Raw genomic sequence first — 16,567 nt, 5'->3', positions numbered from 1 at the left:
TGAACCACTTCATGTCAGAAATTATATCAAAGACTCAAAATCTTTGAGAGATGTGCTTAACTTCAACACTGTTTTTTGAAGATCAGAGGCTTCACTGCCCCAAGTCCTCCCACAGCACGATCAGCTATGGAAGCACAGAGGGAAAGGCTAAAAATCTAAGATCACTTTTAGGATAACTCCTTCCTTCTTCACTGAACTTCATGCTGACAGATGCCATCCCAGTTTTGCGTGACATACTTAAGTTGCTGGTATCTGGCAACATCCACATATTCCTCGTGGTAGCCGCCTCTGCACAGCGAACTCCAGAGTGAACACACAATACAGGCTATTTCCAAAAGGTTCAAGCAAAAGGCCGCTCCAGTCACAATCCTTAATACACCAGGCACAAAGACAGGTTCAGAATGAGTCCCCCGCAACATAAAGCAGCAGCTTCGCTCAACTGGAAATGCAGAATAGCATGTGACTGAAAAAAAATAAAAAGAAGGCATAAACTTGAGCAGAGAACATGCTTTATTGAGAAGTAGATACAAGAATAGTACATTCTACCACATCATGGGAACAGGGTTTAGCTTCTGCACAAGAATGGCCTTCTTCCCTACTCCACAAGAGATCTACTTTGTTGGATAGTTTCATGAGTATCTGTAGTTAGTTACAATACAGGAGCAAAGGGCATGAGACAGCAAAATTCAGTAATGCCCACAAGGTATAACACCATGTACTGATGATCTTTTTTCTTTTCCTTTTTAAAAGAGGCAGAGAAAGGCAGACAACCATCAGAAGAGCAGTAGAGAACTTTTCCACATTAGGATGGGTCAGTGGTTAACAGGAAACGGCTCCTACCTACCGGTACACTGCAAATGCTTCATTTCAGACACCGTTCAATGAGGAAGCATTGGAAGGTTTAAAGGAAATCGGCACTATGTGATGCTGCCATCATCTACCCCAAGATTGTCCCCCCCCTTTTAATGACACTGGAGCCATACAGGAAACTTGTGGCACAAGGACAGTGGTTATACTTGAAAGCCATTGTATGATAGTTTCTTACGGTGGTGCTGATGGGAGAGAGGAAGTTTTTTTTTGTTTTACAAAGACAAACAAGAATGCACTGTCAGAGAAGCAAACCATCCACACAGCTAACCAGAGCTGCCACTGATGCACAGAACGTACGCTGTAGGCAATCCAACAACTGATGCTATTTGCATTGTAGAGTTTCTGTGGCTGTTTGGACAAGGCTAGCAAAAATCTGTCTATAAAGTTTTTCTTTCTTCAGTCTAGAGGAAAAAAAATCCTCCAATACAAAGAGACCTACAATTCAAGGAAGACTGCTCTGGGAAAAATATCTGCAGTGAAATATAGTGAACAGGCTGCTTCCATGTAAAGGAACCCACTAACTTCAGGAGATAAACCAGGAAAAAACAGTAACTTAGAGAGGTCTCTCCAACAGACATAGTACTGTAGCAGCTCCAGGAACACATACCTAGAGCAGCTCTGGGAAACACCTCAGACCATGATGTTCTCACACACTGAGCCTTGACTCCTCCGGGGGATCACGAACAATCACACCACTCAGTTACAAGACACCCAAGCTTCTGACTGTACAATATTAACTATGTGAAGACCTGCTATATTATATGGAAACACTGCTGAAAAAGGTGGCGTGTTACCTTACTAAAACTATCTGATACATGGAATGGACTGGTCCATCAGACAGGACTAGTTAAAAATGCTGAAGTCAGTGTAACTGCAGCTCGTTGGAAAACCAGACTTCCCCCAAACAAGCATTATTAGACCTTGTTCAAAAGCCACAGAAGTTATCTCCATTACTTAGAACGCAAGGAACCTGAAGGAAGAAACAACCAGTATACAGGACACAACACAACCTCATCAGAATGAGAACATGAGGGTAAGACCAGTGACTGGACAGGTACAGTACCAGATATCAGAACTCCTTGGGCCAGTGCTGCTAGGAGCTTCGTTTGGGTCCTATACAGATCCAATCCTTGCAACCTCATTGAGGCCGAAACATAAAGTTCCTCAGAACTAGCGTCTGTGGTGTGCACAAAAGATCTGGGCCAGAACAGTACCAAGGGGAACTGATCTTTCGGGAGGGTACTGTACCAGCCAATCACAACAGCAACAGATACGACAGAGATCCCTAGGGTACTTCCTACTGCTGGGGTTCACTGGCTTCAGGAGTGAGAGACAGTTAAGTTCCCTTAGGAGGGGTCCATTTCAAACAGCTGGGATCCATTATCTTATTGCTGTTGGATCTTTTTGCCTCTTTGGCTATCCATTCATCAATCAGATCCTAAGGGAAAGAGCATGAAAAGGCGCATTAAAACAAACAATCCATGATGAAGAATTACCCACAGTACACCAGCACACATCCAAGGCCACAAACCTGAAGATGACTAGCCTACTAACTGCTCAGCGTGACAAAAATAACATTTCCTCCAGAGCCCTTTCAAGGGAAGTCTCAGGGAGGGAAAAACAAAAGAGAAGTGGTCACATTTGGGGGTTAATCAACCACTTGTCTTCTAGCTAATAAGGGTACAAACAAGACCCATTCAGGAGTCCATTAATTCAGTTCACTTCTGTTATCTGTTTGCCCAATAAAGGGCAGGCGTGACGAAGACCACGATGGGAATGTTGATCCATTGCTCCCCTAAAAGCAGTTTACAATGAGCAACGTTGTTCCACAAATCAGAAAAGGAAGGTAAATACAGCATATTTCTGCACCACTGCAGAATGAGGTTGGCCGCCCATGTCCTATTTTATCAGCTACTGAACTTAAAAATTACAGCACTCCCCCACCAGAATGAAAAGGCTGGAAAACCCAGCACAATGCAAAGGGAATACTGATTTCAGGAAGTTCTTATGAATCCGACAGCTAAATATAAAGGAAACAAAAATGCAGAAATAGCCATCACAAATCTCACCTGTCTTTTTAGGACCAGGTGTTTTCCCTTCCAGTACTTGAGCATCTGAAGCGCCTGCAACGTGCTAACAATGTCGACGGGATTTACTGCAGTCTCCTGGCTGATTTCTGCAAACCAGTATCAATGTATGTTAGAACAGAAACAAATTCCTCCACACTAGCCTGTTAGTTTTCAACTACGAGTTTTATGCAACTCCTTCTGAAGTCATATACTCAAAATGCCTTGCATGTACTAAGGAGATACGTGCAGGATTACTGCTGCTGCCAGACTTGTACCTCTGAGCACCCCGGTTACCCGCAGCACTGCTGTACAACTCCCCTTATTTCACTCGAGGGGCTGCCTGACCGCCAACAGCCTCAGGCTACAGAGGCAAACCCTGCACAGAAACAGCCCAGCTCACCCAAAAAATGAAAGCCAGCTTAGACATCACAATGATTTAGCGACACTAATTTTAGGATCCACGTTAAAAAGAGGTAATCCTCTGAAAGAAGATGTTGCCACTTCTTCAGAACTACCTTGCTGTCTCTGTGAAATGCTGCATACTCCTGGGTGCCATAAACATAAAAATGCTATTAAAAGAAATCTAAATAGTCTTAGTGTTTTTTCAAAGCATTTGGAAGCCTCTCAGTGGGGCCATTTTTCTTTTTAAGATTAACATTCTAATCTACAGATGGATAAAGCTGAATATTTTTTTTTTAAAAATGTATTTTTAAAAAGAAGGAGCCAGTACATACTTTGAAAACTCTGCAAGCTGGCTTATCTTTGACGGTGGCAGGACTGGAAAGGAGCCATACCCAACTACAGGAATATTCCACTAACTGCTGCACAAACACCTCTCTGAATGAGTCAAGCACGACCTGCTCATATTTGAGGAAAATGATTGCGATGCACAGGTATGTTCATGAACCAATTCACTACAGGCTTACTTAGCTTAAAAACATACCTTTTATAGAGATCTCTTTTCCTTGGAAATTATGCAGGTAACGAAGGAGAACTTCCTTCCAGTAACTACGGTAGCTGATGAGACCTAAATCAGAGAGAGGGCGTTCCGGAGAGCCAACTTTTTCTTCTACTTTAGAAAGCAAATAGCCTGTAAAGGAAAGAAAACCTATTTATTCTTAAACTACTCCCTCCTGACTGTTACCCTCTTTAGCACATGCAGAGATCGGCTATAATGAAAACTGCTCAACCACCACCACAGATACGTCAGATTTCTTGGGGGAATTGTCATGTTGGACGGAACATGTTTCCAAAATTTTTCTCTCTCTACTTACTGAAGTCAATGAGCATTTTGCCGTAACCTTGTCTCATATATTGAGGCATTGTCAGGATACAAGAAACATTGTAGTTGAGAAAAGAATTCTTCTCCTAAAAACAAGAACAGAGAGAGGACAGATTAACAGGTCTAGATCTGTACAAACAATGGGTATACCACAATCCCAACAGACTGAACAAGCCTGTGCAACTGATACAATACAAGGGGAACGGAGCAACAGTAGAAAAACCTGCCCAACAACAAGTAACACGATCATCCTCCAGCTACCAACCTGGCTCAGTCTCTTACTTTATGAGCCATTAAACTGGGTGTTTGGTGCACAGTTTTAAGCCTACCATGGCTGGCCATGGACTTGTACCTGAGAAGGAGGCAGAAACACTCTCACTACCACCTCTGTAATCTACCAGGTTTACACGCAACGAGAGCGGCGGCATTACAAGCACGTGGTGCGTACTGGAACATTCAAAGAGACTCAGACACACTTATCCTCAGATCAATGCAGATTTTTCTTTACAGCATTTAGTATTTATTCAGTTTTGACTCAGGTGATTCAAGGAATAGAGTTTCCTGCACTTTATGTGGGAGGGTATTCTATAGAATTTCACTGACTGAAATATCTAAACTGATAACTGCATTGCATGATATCACCACGTCCGGAAGGGTAATCACCTCTTCTGTACTGAAGAAAGAACAACCAGGAAATGCATTTCACTAATGTGCAGCAGAGATTAAACAAACAGACTGGCTTTTTTTAGGTAGGCAACATATTGAAGCAAACAGTTGAGAAAACTGGCTCCTGCTCTAAGCTTGGCCAGTGACTGACTTGTGGGATCTGCTTAAATGATCTTGAGTTATGTCTCAGCCTCTCCACCTGAGAATTTTTATTTCTTCAGTTACTTTATCAAAAAAAAAAAAATCATGGTGACCAATACTTATTTTAATATATTATTCTCTACATTTCTTTATGTTTTATCATTACTTTTGCCTATATTTAAGACACCACCACACTTCCAGATAACAACAATAGTTCATTTGAGCTGATTTGGGTTTTGCTACTAACAAGAAAAGGTGCTACAGCAAAGCACCTGCAATCCCTGCAGCAAACAGTAACAACAATTCATGCAGATCAAGTTTGAAACTTTATTCCTAAAAGCAACAAATCCTGAGACTACAAAAACTCAGGAGGGGAGATTTAGTACTGATAACAGGTGTCCTAAATCTTGTTCTGTTGAGATAGTAATGCATATGTATGTATTTTCAACTAACCTTGGAGAAATACCCTATCAGGTGACAGCCAGTGTTGTCAGCTTCTGTCATGACATAGAAGAGGAAGGGTTCAACATCATAATACAGTGTTTTATGGTCCAAGAAAAGCTTTGCCAGCAGACACAGGTTTTGACAGTAGATCTAGAAGCAAAAGGAGAATAGGACACACCTGCTTATTACAGTGGAACATCCCAAGAGTGGACAAAAACAGGCACAAATGAGAAATGTCAAGAAAAATCTGATTCCTCTGAAAAATGATGTACAGTCTTTCAAACACAGCAGCTGGGCCAGGAAATTATTCCATTTGTGATGAAACTTGATAAGCCTAGCTTCCTAAGGGTGGGGATGGATGTTTGTGATACCAATCTCTGAATGCCCGAAACATCACATCCTCAGTGAAGGGCAGCAGAAGGCTGCAGCTCTGCTTGCTTGCGCTGTATTGTTTTAATCCCCTGCTTCAGAGTTAGCTCTGGTAATGAGAAAAGACTCCTCCCAACTTCCTGCAGTGCAGAATTTAGCTTTTGAATTTGTTTCTTTGTTCTTTCCTCTGAAGACTTCAAGACCAGACGCGACTAGAGGCAGGGCACAAGCACGGTGCTACCACCCAGCACTGAACCTGCAGCTGCAGATTCATGTTCTACCCTTCAGTTCAGGGTTAAGGTCACCCTCGGAAACATCGTGCTCTTCCCACTCAAACCCAAATTTGATCAAATATTCACAGGGAACGGGAGGTGGGCAGTAGCAATCTACTGAGGCCAAGCACAGAAATCTCCCCACTAACTTTCAGAAAGGGATCTTGACACACATCTCCAAGCAGGGTATGAGACAACAGATGGAACTGTTGGAGCACAACAGGGCTGAGGAATAATCACAAAGAAAACAAGGACAAAACTACTGCCAGAGCTGCAGGAATGGACAGATCAGACTCTAGTAGCTTTTCTGCAATTATAAGGAGAAAGGGCCATTTGCATCCTGTTTCTCTACAGGAAAAGCAGTGCCCAGCACATCTGAAAGATGGACTCAACACTCAAGACTGGCCTAATAATCACAGTTAGTTACCTTGTTCTTTTTCCCATCCACTTCAAACACCGAAATGGAGCCTTTGCGGTAGATTTCATCACCCGGTGGATGTTTCCAAACACATTTTGCCTATGACAGGAAAACAAAGTCAGGGTCACACTACTGTTTTAAGGACCAAAAAGGTTACAACTACTGGATATAACAGGAAACATGCAGTCTTCTCACCTCCTAAAGCAAGCAACTGAGCTAACAGTAATGTTTTAAAACATTTACATGTTGATTAAAACTCAGGAATCAGCTCTGCACTAGCCCTTACCATGTGTCTGCGCAGTATTGTCTGGCTCTTCATATATTTGAGACAGAACTCACACATGTAGAGACGTCCCAGACGAGCATACTCCTCTGGGTAGGGAGAATGATACCAGGTATCCAGCTCATAACGGCCAAAAGCGATTGTTTTAATCATATTGCTGCCTTCTGTGATCTGGCCCTGAAGCCGCAACTTTTCCTATGAATGAAAAAACCGGATGATTATTTTTTAAAAAATTTAAAAGCAGGTAGAGGAGAAGGGGGCCCTATTTATTTGCCTCAAGGAAATAATTTACTTCAAGTCTTCTAAATTCATCTCTTGGTGTGACCACATCTGATAACCCCTCCCATAGACCTCTCCTCAGTCAAACTCAAGTCTAAGCCCTGTCCACAAGCAGTACAGTTATTACTGACTTGTTCCTTTCACCAGTAAATGTCTCGTGAATCAGGACTTAGCAGCACGCTAACACTAGGATCACACTCTTTGTGCGATGGAAGCAATGTAAGCTCCTTGCCACTTCATGCTTCCTTCCTAATCTGTAGGGAGACGACACAGCCTAATGCTCTGCCTCAGATATCCCAGACACAATTGTCACTGGTAAGTGTGAAAGTATCTTTTGGTTCATCTCTGGAGACGAAAGGAGGTTTTGGAAAGCACCTACAGAAGCCTCAAAGAACACAAAGTTTTGAACTCCATTCCAAAGTCACCAGCTACTGTCAAGACGGCTTTTGTCTTTTGTTATCATCACTCCTTAGCCATTCTTTCAGCAGGTGAAGTGTCCATCCTTTCACTGAAAGCAGACGCCTATTAAACGGGACTGTTAGTGGTTATTCCTCTTGCAGGCACTGCAGCGTTTGTGACTGCAAACGCTTCACTCCAGCTGCAGCTCAAGCAAACCCCCTGAACCACAGGCACAGGTTAAACAGCAGCTCTAGTGCAACGTTGCTGACCTGGCTGGGCGGTAGCAGCTCTTCTTACAAACTCTGATTCTATCTGCACCAGTACAACAAACCCCCAAGGGCATTCACATTTCTAACAAAGACATTTCCTATGAGATATATGATGAGTTAGAAGTCTCACCAGGTCCTCAGATGCCCGTGCTTGCGCTCTTCGGAAAAGCTCGAGGTCATACTCACTCGTCAGGTTTTCAAGTAGAGGTTCCCTGGTATTGCCATAGGTTTGTCTGTGCTCCTAGAACAACAAAATAATAGGAGGTTTTGCTGTCATGCTGCTACTAAGCTGTTGGATCTTGCAGCTTTTTTAGCTGAGAATATTGCAGGATAACTGGGAAAGCCCAACTCCTGCTTTGTGGTCTCATTCCAGACAGTAGGGAATGAAAGAATATGGAGTTATTGTTTTTACCATATATTTTTCTTTTTGCTCCTTGCTTAGTCCTGAGTTCCTCTTCTTCCTGAGCTCAGCTACTTTCTCTTTGTATCGCAGCTGTCTCTCTGTCGGTGCCTGAAAGAAACCAGAGGTGGAAACCTTCGCTAGGCATCATCCACTTCAAACATTTTTCTTCACCGTCCCACCCTAAAGGACCCCTGTCCTGGCGTTCATTTTATTTGGTTTGTTGCCTCTGAACCAAATCCCGTGCTAACATAAGAGGGCACTGCAGGTGCAACATCGGGTATGTAAACCAGGAAATTTTTCTCCCTACCGCAGCTTGCCTTTCCCAATGTACCTTAGTCCCACAAAACATGCTGCACTCCTTATGTGCTGCTTAATCATGGGGAAAAGCTCAGAGCTGACTCATTAAAGTCATCTTGACTCAAGTCCAAGACTCGTGAGCCGAAAAATTTAATTCCCCCGGTTTTATTCTTTTCTACTGAGTCAGAGTAAAATTGTAGTTTACAGTTGTGCAGGAATTCTCTCATCCTACACATCAAAGCACACAGAAAAGATCATCCTGACATGATGTTTATATTACTGGCCAGTGCCACCTCTCTGCTCTCACTAGCTGCTCCAGTCTCTCATTTAAGAGATACAATGAACTGCCCTTGCTGAAACAAATTGGAGAGGACAAACGGGCAGTGTCAGGACTCAGCACAGTTTGGGAAGTGGAGATCCAAGTTAAAATCATTGTCGCCAGAAACCACAAGGTGAGGTTTTTCTGCTTTTAACTGAGCAGCCCCTCCACCACGTCCAGATCACCCACCTGGTGCCTGGTGGCGTGCCGGTTGTTGTCATCCTGCCGATGGGCCAGCATCCTCTCCTCAATCTGCTTATCCCGGCTCTGTGCTCGCACCTGGAAGCCAAAACTCATCCATCAATGCTGCAGCAAACTACTATCAAAACCTTCATCTCTTCCTTTTCTCATTTAGGTGAATTTTCTACGCTATCATTCACAGAGGATTTGACACACAAATGCTGCTACCTTAGAGCTGAAGACATCAGCTGTAACATGTTAAGTCTATTTTCTGTTCACAAATGACAGATCGTGGCATTTTGTTCAAAAAAAATGGAAGGAGGTTAAAACAGAAGACTCATTTACCTTGCACTCATCTGCTGAGAGGTTATGATACAGTGGGCATCCTGATATGGAGAAGTGTCGTTCATGTTTTCCAGTTAGGTGTCCTGCAAAGGATCAGAAAAAAACCCCAACTTTCAACATGTGACCACAAAGAGGTTTAAAAAGTATCCCAGATGGGCAGATCCCTCACTTGAGCTTCTCAAGGAGCATGCTCTGTTTATTACCAGTGTGACAGAAGGAGCACACTCCACGGTTCATGACACAAGCTTTAAGAAGGAAAATCTTCTTCACGCTAACTCAAAAGCTGCACTCCATGCAAGCAGCCAGGTATCCTAGAAGTCTGCAATGATTTGTTTCTGAAAGCCTGCTTCTGGCAGAGATCAGTACCCTACCTGCAAGACTCTGTGTTTTCCTCCCACATCTGTGCTTGAACTCCTACCTTGTTCTTTCCCCAATCATCCCCCAAACACTCCTAGCCAGAAAACACCTCCGGGAAAAATATACCTGCAGATACGCTTCATATCCCTTCTCTACACCCACTTCTCAGTAATACTCCTGATCCTAATTAAGTGCATATTTTTAAGGACGTGTAACTTGACTGAGTGGGACTTTGAATATCATAGCAGGAAGGCAAAACCCAAGATTAATCCTGGAGTTGAAATTACCTAAAGAGTTACAACCAGGAGTGGGACATTTCATGTTGAAATTGTAGCTTTCATGGAAGCGGCGGCGCTTAGGGCGGTGAGACAGGTCACTTCCAGAATCCTTCATGGACATGTCCTTGGCAATGCTCTCATCATGGGATACATTTGGACTGGAGATATCAATATCAGACTCTGAGGAAGGGGCATTCCCGGTGGGGGTACGAGGTGGAGACTCATCGTGATCCGCTGCATTTTTAGTGTCTGAATAAGGATCAAGATGTTACAAATTTGCGTGAAAGAAAGCTTTCAAAAAAATACGTAAAGCAACTCCAGACAGCTGTCTCAAACCCTCTATCCTCAGGATATTATACTGTGCCCTCAGAGAATGGAGTCACACACTCTTTCCAACAGCATTCTGCAGATTTTCAAGGCCTCACTGCACCCTACGTACCTCTGTCAGAAAAGTCAACCACTTGCTCAGTCTCTGAGCCAGATGAGCGAGTCTGCCGGAGCGGGTATTTCTTTGGGGTCACAGGAGTTGGCTGCTGCTGGCTGCGGGTTACCCTCCTCGTAGAATAGACGGGCTCCTCTGCTCCAAACGATGGTGGATTACGAACTGGGCTGGAATCTAATTCCACAGAAGCACCATAATTACACCCACAGTAACCACTGGCAGTCAGAGACTGGCCTCGCACGTGCCCTGAAGTCCGTAATAGCAACATCTGGTAGCTGGGTATTGACACAGGGTTCTGCCCTACTGCTCACTGCTGCACATCATCACAAAGATATGCTGCTCTTCCCAGCTTAAATCTTTTGACACTTTTACCAACACTGAGGAATCAGGAATTAGATCAGCTTTCTCTGGACTTAATTACTTAATGAACTAGTAATTACAAACCAGTTCCCATTTGGAAAGCTAAAGAACTGTTAGTTTAGATAAGAACTATGATTGTTTAGATAGTCCTTGGGAACAGCAAGATTGCTTCTGGTGTGGAGCTGTACTTGGGACCCTGTGTGTGGTTTTGTGATCCTGTACTGCTCATAAAGCAATTATTTTGCATGAAAAGAATGCCAGGAATATCCCAGGCATCCCATACACATCCAAACCACCTTTCCTCTTATTTTTAAGACCTAATTACCAGATGATCATGCACATATATTTCCTACCTGCAATAAAATTTGTCACAAAACAGATTCTTTATCCAAGCGTATACATGGAGCAATGGAAAGAAGTTGTTATCTGCTGTCATTTCCTCCCCTTGATGCCAGATGGCAGCTTATTAACTAACAGCCAAGAAATGACTACACTAACACTCAAAACGAGGAGGTGGACACATTCAATGTTTCCTCTTACAATCTGGATGCCAAATTAGAAGCAAACAAAATAACTGGCAATATGCTGACTACATTTATTGCAGAGTAAGGTCAGCGTCAGCAAGTCACGAAAACACATCTTTCCTTGCAGTACAGAAAACCCCAAACAAACAAACCAAGCAAACAAAAACAGCTTTCACCCCCAAACACCATCTCTCTAACTTGGCTCCAGTGCCAATATGACTGACTAGATGGAAAGCAAATTTTTAGAGCTGTCAGAAAAATCAAACAAAGCTGGTATCACTGTTTGATTTTTACTTCCTTTAACAAGCTTTTTGAACAGGGGATACTCAAGGTTTCACTTCCAACACCAGTGTAATCTTTAGATTATATTACCTCATTTTGCAATATGCACTTGCAAAGACTGCTTTTTGCTGTGGTACATTAATAGCCAATGAAAAACTTAGCCAATTTAGGTATAAACGCCACACACTGAAGTTCTAAAGGCCAGGAATATGGAGTACATTGAGCCTCTTGTTGCTTAAGAGGCTGCTGCTTTTCTTTTCCTTGTTAAAGAAAATAAAACATTTACCTTGAGAGCTTTGACTGAGTCTGGCTGAGGAACGGGTCACACGGGCAGATCGTCTTGACGTGCCATCGCTTTCAGAGCTGTCTGTATGCTCAGGATCAGTAGAAAAATCAGAGTCTTCTGTTCCATCGGAGCTACTGCCCGCGTTCCTCTGCAACACCACAGACCCAGACATTAGGACAGGAGCACTTAAACTTGCATATTGTCTTTATGCCATAAAAAGAGAGAAAATACTTGGTGCTAGGCAGATAAATTCAAGCTGACACAATGACATATGCAAAGTAATAAATGTCAAGTGTTATTACTCTGGAGAAAATATTTTAGTTTAATAAACATGCAGTGTCAGACAGCGCCTTCAATGATAAAAAGTTACTGCAAACTGAATAACTAAGGAAGATGACAGTCGCACCTGATTTTATTTAAAGCAAAAGGCAAATGGAGTCTCAAGACTGGACGGGATATGCTCTGAGGTTCACCCAGCGAAGCCAGCAGCCCTACTGCACCATCTGCCTGCCCAAAACAGCAGAGGCAGCCCACAGCTGAGCACAAGGCACCAGGGGAGCAGGTGGTGGAGGAAACAGATGGGCTCCAGCAACGGCCAACCTGACTCTTCACCATCCAGCAACCGAGGGCAGCGTCAGGGCTCCCGGGTGGGAACAAGGCAGAGAAAATTAAGTCACTCAGGGAAGAGGCTGAGCCAAAGGGGCTGCGAATGCAGGTGTATTCACCTCAACTCGGCCCACCCGAGCGGGCGGCCGCCCGCCCCACGCAGCGGCCTGGGAGGCTCTCTGAGGGAAGCAGGTCTCAGGAGCTGGCAGGCAGCCATCAGGCCTCCGAGGAGCCCTGCCCAGCAGCCCCTGATTTTTTTTTTCCAGTGGTGGGGTGTGAGGGTGTCAAGAGCTCGCGGTCAGGGCGGGCAGAGATACCCGCGAGCGACCGCCGGCCCTGAGGAGATGGCGACGAGGCCTCGGCAGCCGCCGCCACCCGCCTGAGGGGAAAGGGCGGAGGCGGCTGCCGAGGCCCCGCGCAGACAGTGGCGCGAGCGCGGCCCCCGCGCCGCTTTGTTTTGCACCCGACGGAGACTCGCCGGCCCCAGCCAATCACAGCGCGCGTGGGAGGGGCAGAAAGGGGGAGCCCGCCAATGTCAGCTTGGAGAGCAAAGGGGCGTGATCGCCGGGCGTGACTGACGGCAACCGCCAGCCTATCAGTGCAAGCCTCGCTCCCAGAGAAACATCAACCCGGGGGGAGCGGAGCGGGATGGGGGAAGGGAGAGAGGGAGAAACAAGGCACGCGCGGGGAGGTGACCGCTGGGGGCGTAAATGGGCAGCAGCATACGCCAATCGGCGACAAGCCCGGCAAGACAGTCCGACCAATACGGGACCAGCTTTCCAACTGCTTGTCCAATCGGAAAAGCCAAAAGGCGGACCGCGCTGCAGGCGCGGGGGAGGGGAAGCGGTAACCGTTGGGGGCGATGAGTGACGAGCAAGATGGCCAATCAGCGCCCAGCGTGCCCGTGCGGGAGCCACTCAGAGAGCGAGCGGGGCGGGCGCTGGGGGCTGAAGGCCGCTATTTTCCCCCCAGTTTTGTGCCCGTGAGAGGTAGCGGAGGGGGTAGGGAAGGGAGAAAAGCTGCAGCCCGAGCTCGCCGGTTCCCCCGCCGGGCGCCTCCCCGCTTCCCCGGCCGCGCTCACCTTCCTGCGCGGCATCCTCGGCGGGGGCGGGGGCAGCGAGGTTGGCTGGTCCCCGGCGCCCCCGGCCCGCGAAGCGGCGGCCGCCGCCGTGTTAGCGCTGGCGGGCTCCGTGGTGACAGCCGTGTCTCCCGTCCTGCGGCACGTCTGCTCCGGCGGCGCCAGTCCGCTCCCGCCGCCGCCAGTCCCTGTTCCCTGCTCGGTCCCCTCACGCTTCCGCCGGGACACGGTCCACACCCCCCCCGTCACGTGACCCCGAGCCAGCCTCACGCCAGCGGGGGCTGCCATCTTGGATTCGGACAGGTATCCCGGCGGCGCCGCCGACAGTGAAGCTACCAGCGGCCATCTTGGATTCGGGCGAAGGGGCTCTTGGCGGGGGCTAGGGCGGCGGCCATCTTGGGTCCGGGTGTGAAGTCAGTGAGCTCCCGGCGACGCCCGGGGACTGGAGCGGGTATTTTCCCCGGGGAGCCATGTTGGGTTCGGGCAGCCTGAGCCCTCCCGCTGGGGCCATCTTGGGGCCGGGCAGAGGCGCGCCGCCGGCTCCATGGAGTGATTGGGTGGAGGAAGGCGGTGAGTCCCCGTTGCTCTTGAGGCGGAGGCGGGGAGCGCCGCGCCTCCGGCTCCCGACCCCCCTCCTGCTGAGAGGGGGTGCCGCCGCCTGCTCTCTGTGCGTCCTGCCGGAGGGAGAGGCCTTTCCCGGGCCCCGGCTCCGCGCTGGGCCGGCCCGGGGCGGGCCGTCGCAGAGGCCTAAGGGGCCTGGGCGGGCCTCGCAGTGCTGTGCTGCTTTGGGCTCTCATTCGGAAAGGCTGTTGTCGTTAATTAATCTTTCTGCTCTCAAAATATCGTCGGGAGGGGAGGGGCGTGTTGATGCAGCTTTGCCTCTGTAGCTGGTCGTGTTTCTGCCCTGAGCTGATGAGGCATTTTGTCGGCTCTCACTAACTGGGGCCTCTGGCTGGCCTGGAGGAGAGAGGCAGCAAGTTCACCCCTGTGTGGTTCCCTGCGCTGGCCGAGCACTGTGGGAGCTGTTTCCTTGGTTGCGATTAAGCTAATAGTTGGTTAAGCATAACATATCAATAATGTTAATGTGATAACATTGTCTGTGAGCAACAGTATATTGCTTTATGTAAAAACCTGGGGGAAAATAGGAGTATTTAGTCAAACACATGATTTCTTTCCAACCGTGGTTATCTTTAGGGATTATGAAATTCTCAGGGCCTAATCCTATAATCCTCATGAGTGCATGTCATCCTTAGTCATGCAAGTAATACTGTTTTTCTCATTCCAAATTGTTATTGCTCCTAGGTGTATCCACTCTTCTCTGAAATGTTGAAAAGCAAACCTTCTGAAGAAGTCAAGATGAAATACCTCTGCTTTTGCCCAAGCAGAGGCATGGGAAGCAGTATGTGTGGTATGTGTAGTGGGAGTGTCTTTTACTGGTTGCAAATAAGCATACAAACAACCTAAAAATTTTACACCTTAAGCTCAGGAATACTGTAGGTGTGTGAACAACTCACTTGTAAGTGATTTTTTTCAGTGAACTAATTTGTAAACCTACTGAAATATGGCTGCAGGAGAAAACATGGCGGCACAAATGCATGAGTTCTTAATTTATAAGAAAAATAAGACTGCCTGGAATTTAATAAAATTTCAAATTGCAGTTGAGCCAAAATCTAGTGCCAGGCTAATAAGCATTATGCTCTCAAAGTTATTAGACTGACTTGATTAATTTGAGATAAATTTGGGATGAACTAAAGCATTGCTTCAAAGGGCAAGAGGAATGGGAACAAAGAAAATTAGTGCACTATTCCTTAATAGAAAAAGAAGGGAGGAGTTAGTCAGGACACTTCATAGTTGCTCGTCTCCTGTGTATCTTCTATGAGACAAAGCTCAGACCTCACAAGAGTGAATGTGTCTAATGTTGCCAACTGATGAAGTGCTCTAATGGAAATGTGGGACAGGAGTAATAAAAAAAATAAGAGAGCTGGTAAATTGCAACTTCTTCACCTCTTATCTCTTCTTGCATTAAATGGAATCAGCCTGTGGTAGAAAAGTTACAGTTAGCTTAAAGACTGGTTCTAAGAAAACATATTTGGACCTTGCAAATGTGGAAATTCAATTGCAGATTTGCTTGAATGAAAAAGACTAAAGAATACAATGTGAAAAGTTGTACATTGTCACATCCCATAGAAATAGTCGAAATAAGATTCCTCTTTCAAAAACTCTGGCTTTATATGCAAGCTATAGTGCTTAATTGTATCAGATAAATAAAATATCAGTTAGAGCTTCTAGGTGTTACTGAAGGCTATGTCTGAAATAAGTTGTTTATGTTAATGCATATTAGCAGGACTTATCACCACCAACAGGCTGATACTGGAAAAACAAAGCAAACAGAAGTGGGTGGTGTTTAATAACTTTCCTAGAGGTGGCAGTACTTGAATAGAAGCCAGGAATTCTGTTCTCCGTGCTGCCTTACTGTTTCCTGATAATTAAAACAGTAACACAAATTGTAAATCCTCTGTGGCAGTTTGAATTGATGTAACTAGAATATCCACTGTCTGTAGGGGAAGGGGGCAATGAGAAGGGAAGATGGCCTTGTATTTGCTAAACTGTCTTGTGCTCTCAGAAAAGCATGAGTCTGCAGCAGAGCTTGCAGGAACTTTTCTCTGTGGGTGTAACTACCAGTAGAACAGACTGCAAGGATTAAATTTATTACAACTACAGTTCAAATCCAGCCCAAACTTGGGAGGCTTACAGCAGAAATAATGTTTTTTTCATTAATTTATGTCAGGGATATGTCCAGACCTTGGCCATGTGCCAGGGGTCGGTACTGAAGAAACTCCAGCCCTGACATTTGTCTGAAACTGCAGGGTCTGTTCTAGGGGAAAAACACGAAGGGATGTGGAAGCTGAGGGGCTGCATGTGGCGGCAGGTGCCTTCCCTGTTGGCATCGCCACTAGATGTCGGTGCAGGAAACCGCTGCTTCGCCCGGAGCACGCTACTGAAACGAGGAACCGGCTTGGGAAGAGCCAGCGATTTCTTCAGGGTGCAG

At 46.0% G+C, this 16,567-nt stretch overlaps 2 protein-coding genes across 9 annotated transcripts in view; one reads left to right on the top strand and one right to left on the bottom strand.

Moving 5' to 3' along the window:
* Positions 1–502: 502 nt before the first annotated feature.
* Positions 503–13,752, bottom strand: KAT7 (lysine acetyltransferase 7). 6 transcript variants are annotated; one of them, XM_074926866.1, is made up of 15 exons: positions 13,522–13,752; positions 11,835–11,982; positions 10,380–10,556; positions 9,950–10,189; positions 9,306–9,388; positions 8,970–9,059; positions 8,174–8,272; positions 7,892–8,002; positions 6,818–7,009; positions 6,541–6,630; positions 5,482–5,622; positions 4,214–4,307; positions 3,883–4,029; positions 2,940–3,046; positions 503–2,308 (listed from the first exon to the last, which is right to left on the bottom strand). In XM_074926866.1, the coding sequence occupies exons 1-15, from the start codon at positions 13,534–13,536 to the stop codon at positions 2,207–2,209; spliced, it is 1,836 nt and encodes a 611-aa protein (XP_074782967.1). In that variant the 5' UTR covers positions 13,537–13,752; the 3' UTR covers positions 503–2,206. The 6 variants fall into 6 exon arrangements, with proteins under 6 accessions (XP_074782967.1, XP_074782968.1, XP_074782969.1 ...); XM_074926867.1 differs by lacking the exon at positions 8,970–9,059; XM_074926868.1 differs by lacking the exon at positions 9,950–10,189.
* A 169-nt stretch (positions 13,753–13,921) lies between these two features.
* Positions 13,922–16,567, top strand: part of FAM117A (family with sequence similarity 117 member A) — a 34,128-nt gene continuing 31,482 nt past the window's right edge. For 2 of the 3 annotated variants that reach the window (XM_074926621.1, XM_074926620.1), the window contains exons 1-2: positions 13,922–14,088; positions 14,821–14,926. The gene's annotated coding sequence lies outside the window, so the exon portion shown is untranslated. The remainder of the gene's footprint in view (positions 14,089–14,820; positions 14,927–16,567) is intronic. The other variant, XM_074926622.1, reaches the window with a different exon arrangement.

The sequence above is a fragment of the Athene noctua genome, chromosome 25, assembly GCF_965140245.1.
Source record: "Athene noctua chromosome 25, bAthNoc1.hap1.1, whole genome shotgun sequence".
In the NCBI taxonomy this organism is placed as follows: Eukaryota; Metazoa; Chordata; class Aves; order Strigiformes; family Strigidae; genus Athene; species Athene noctua.
This window is presented reverse-complemented; position numbering and strand designations above follow the sequence as displayed.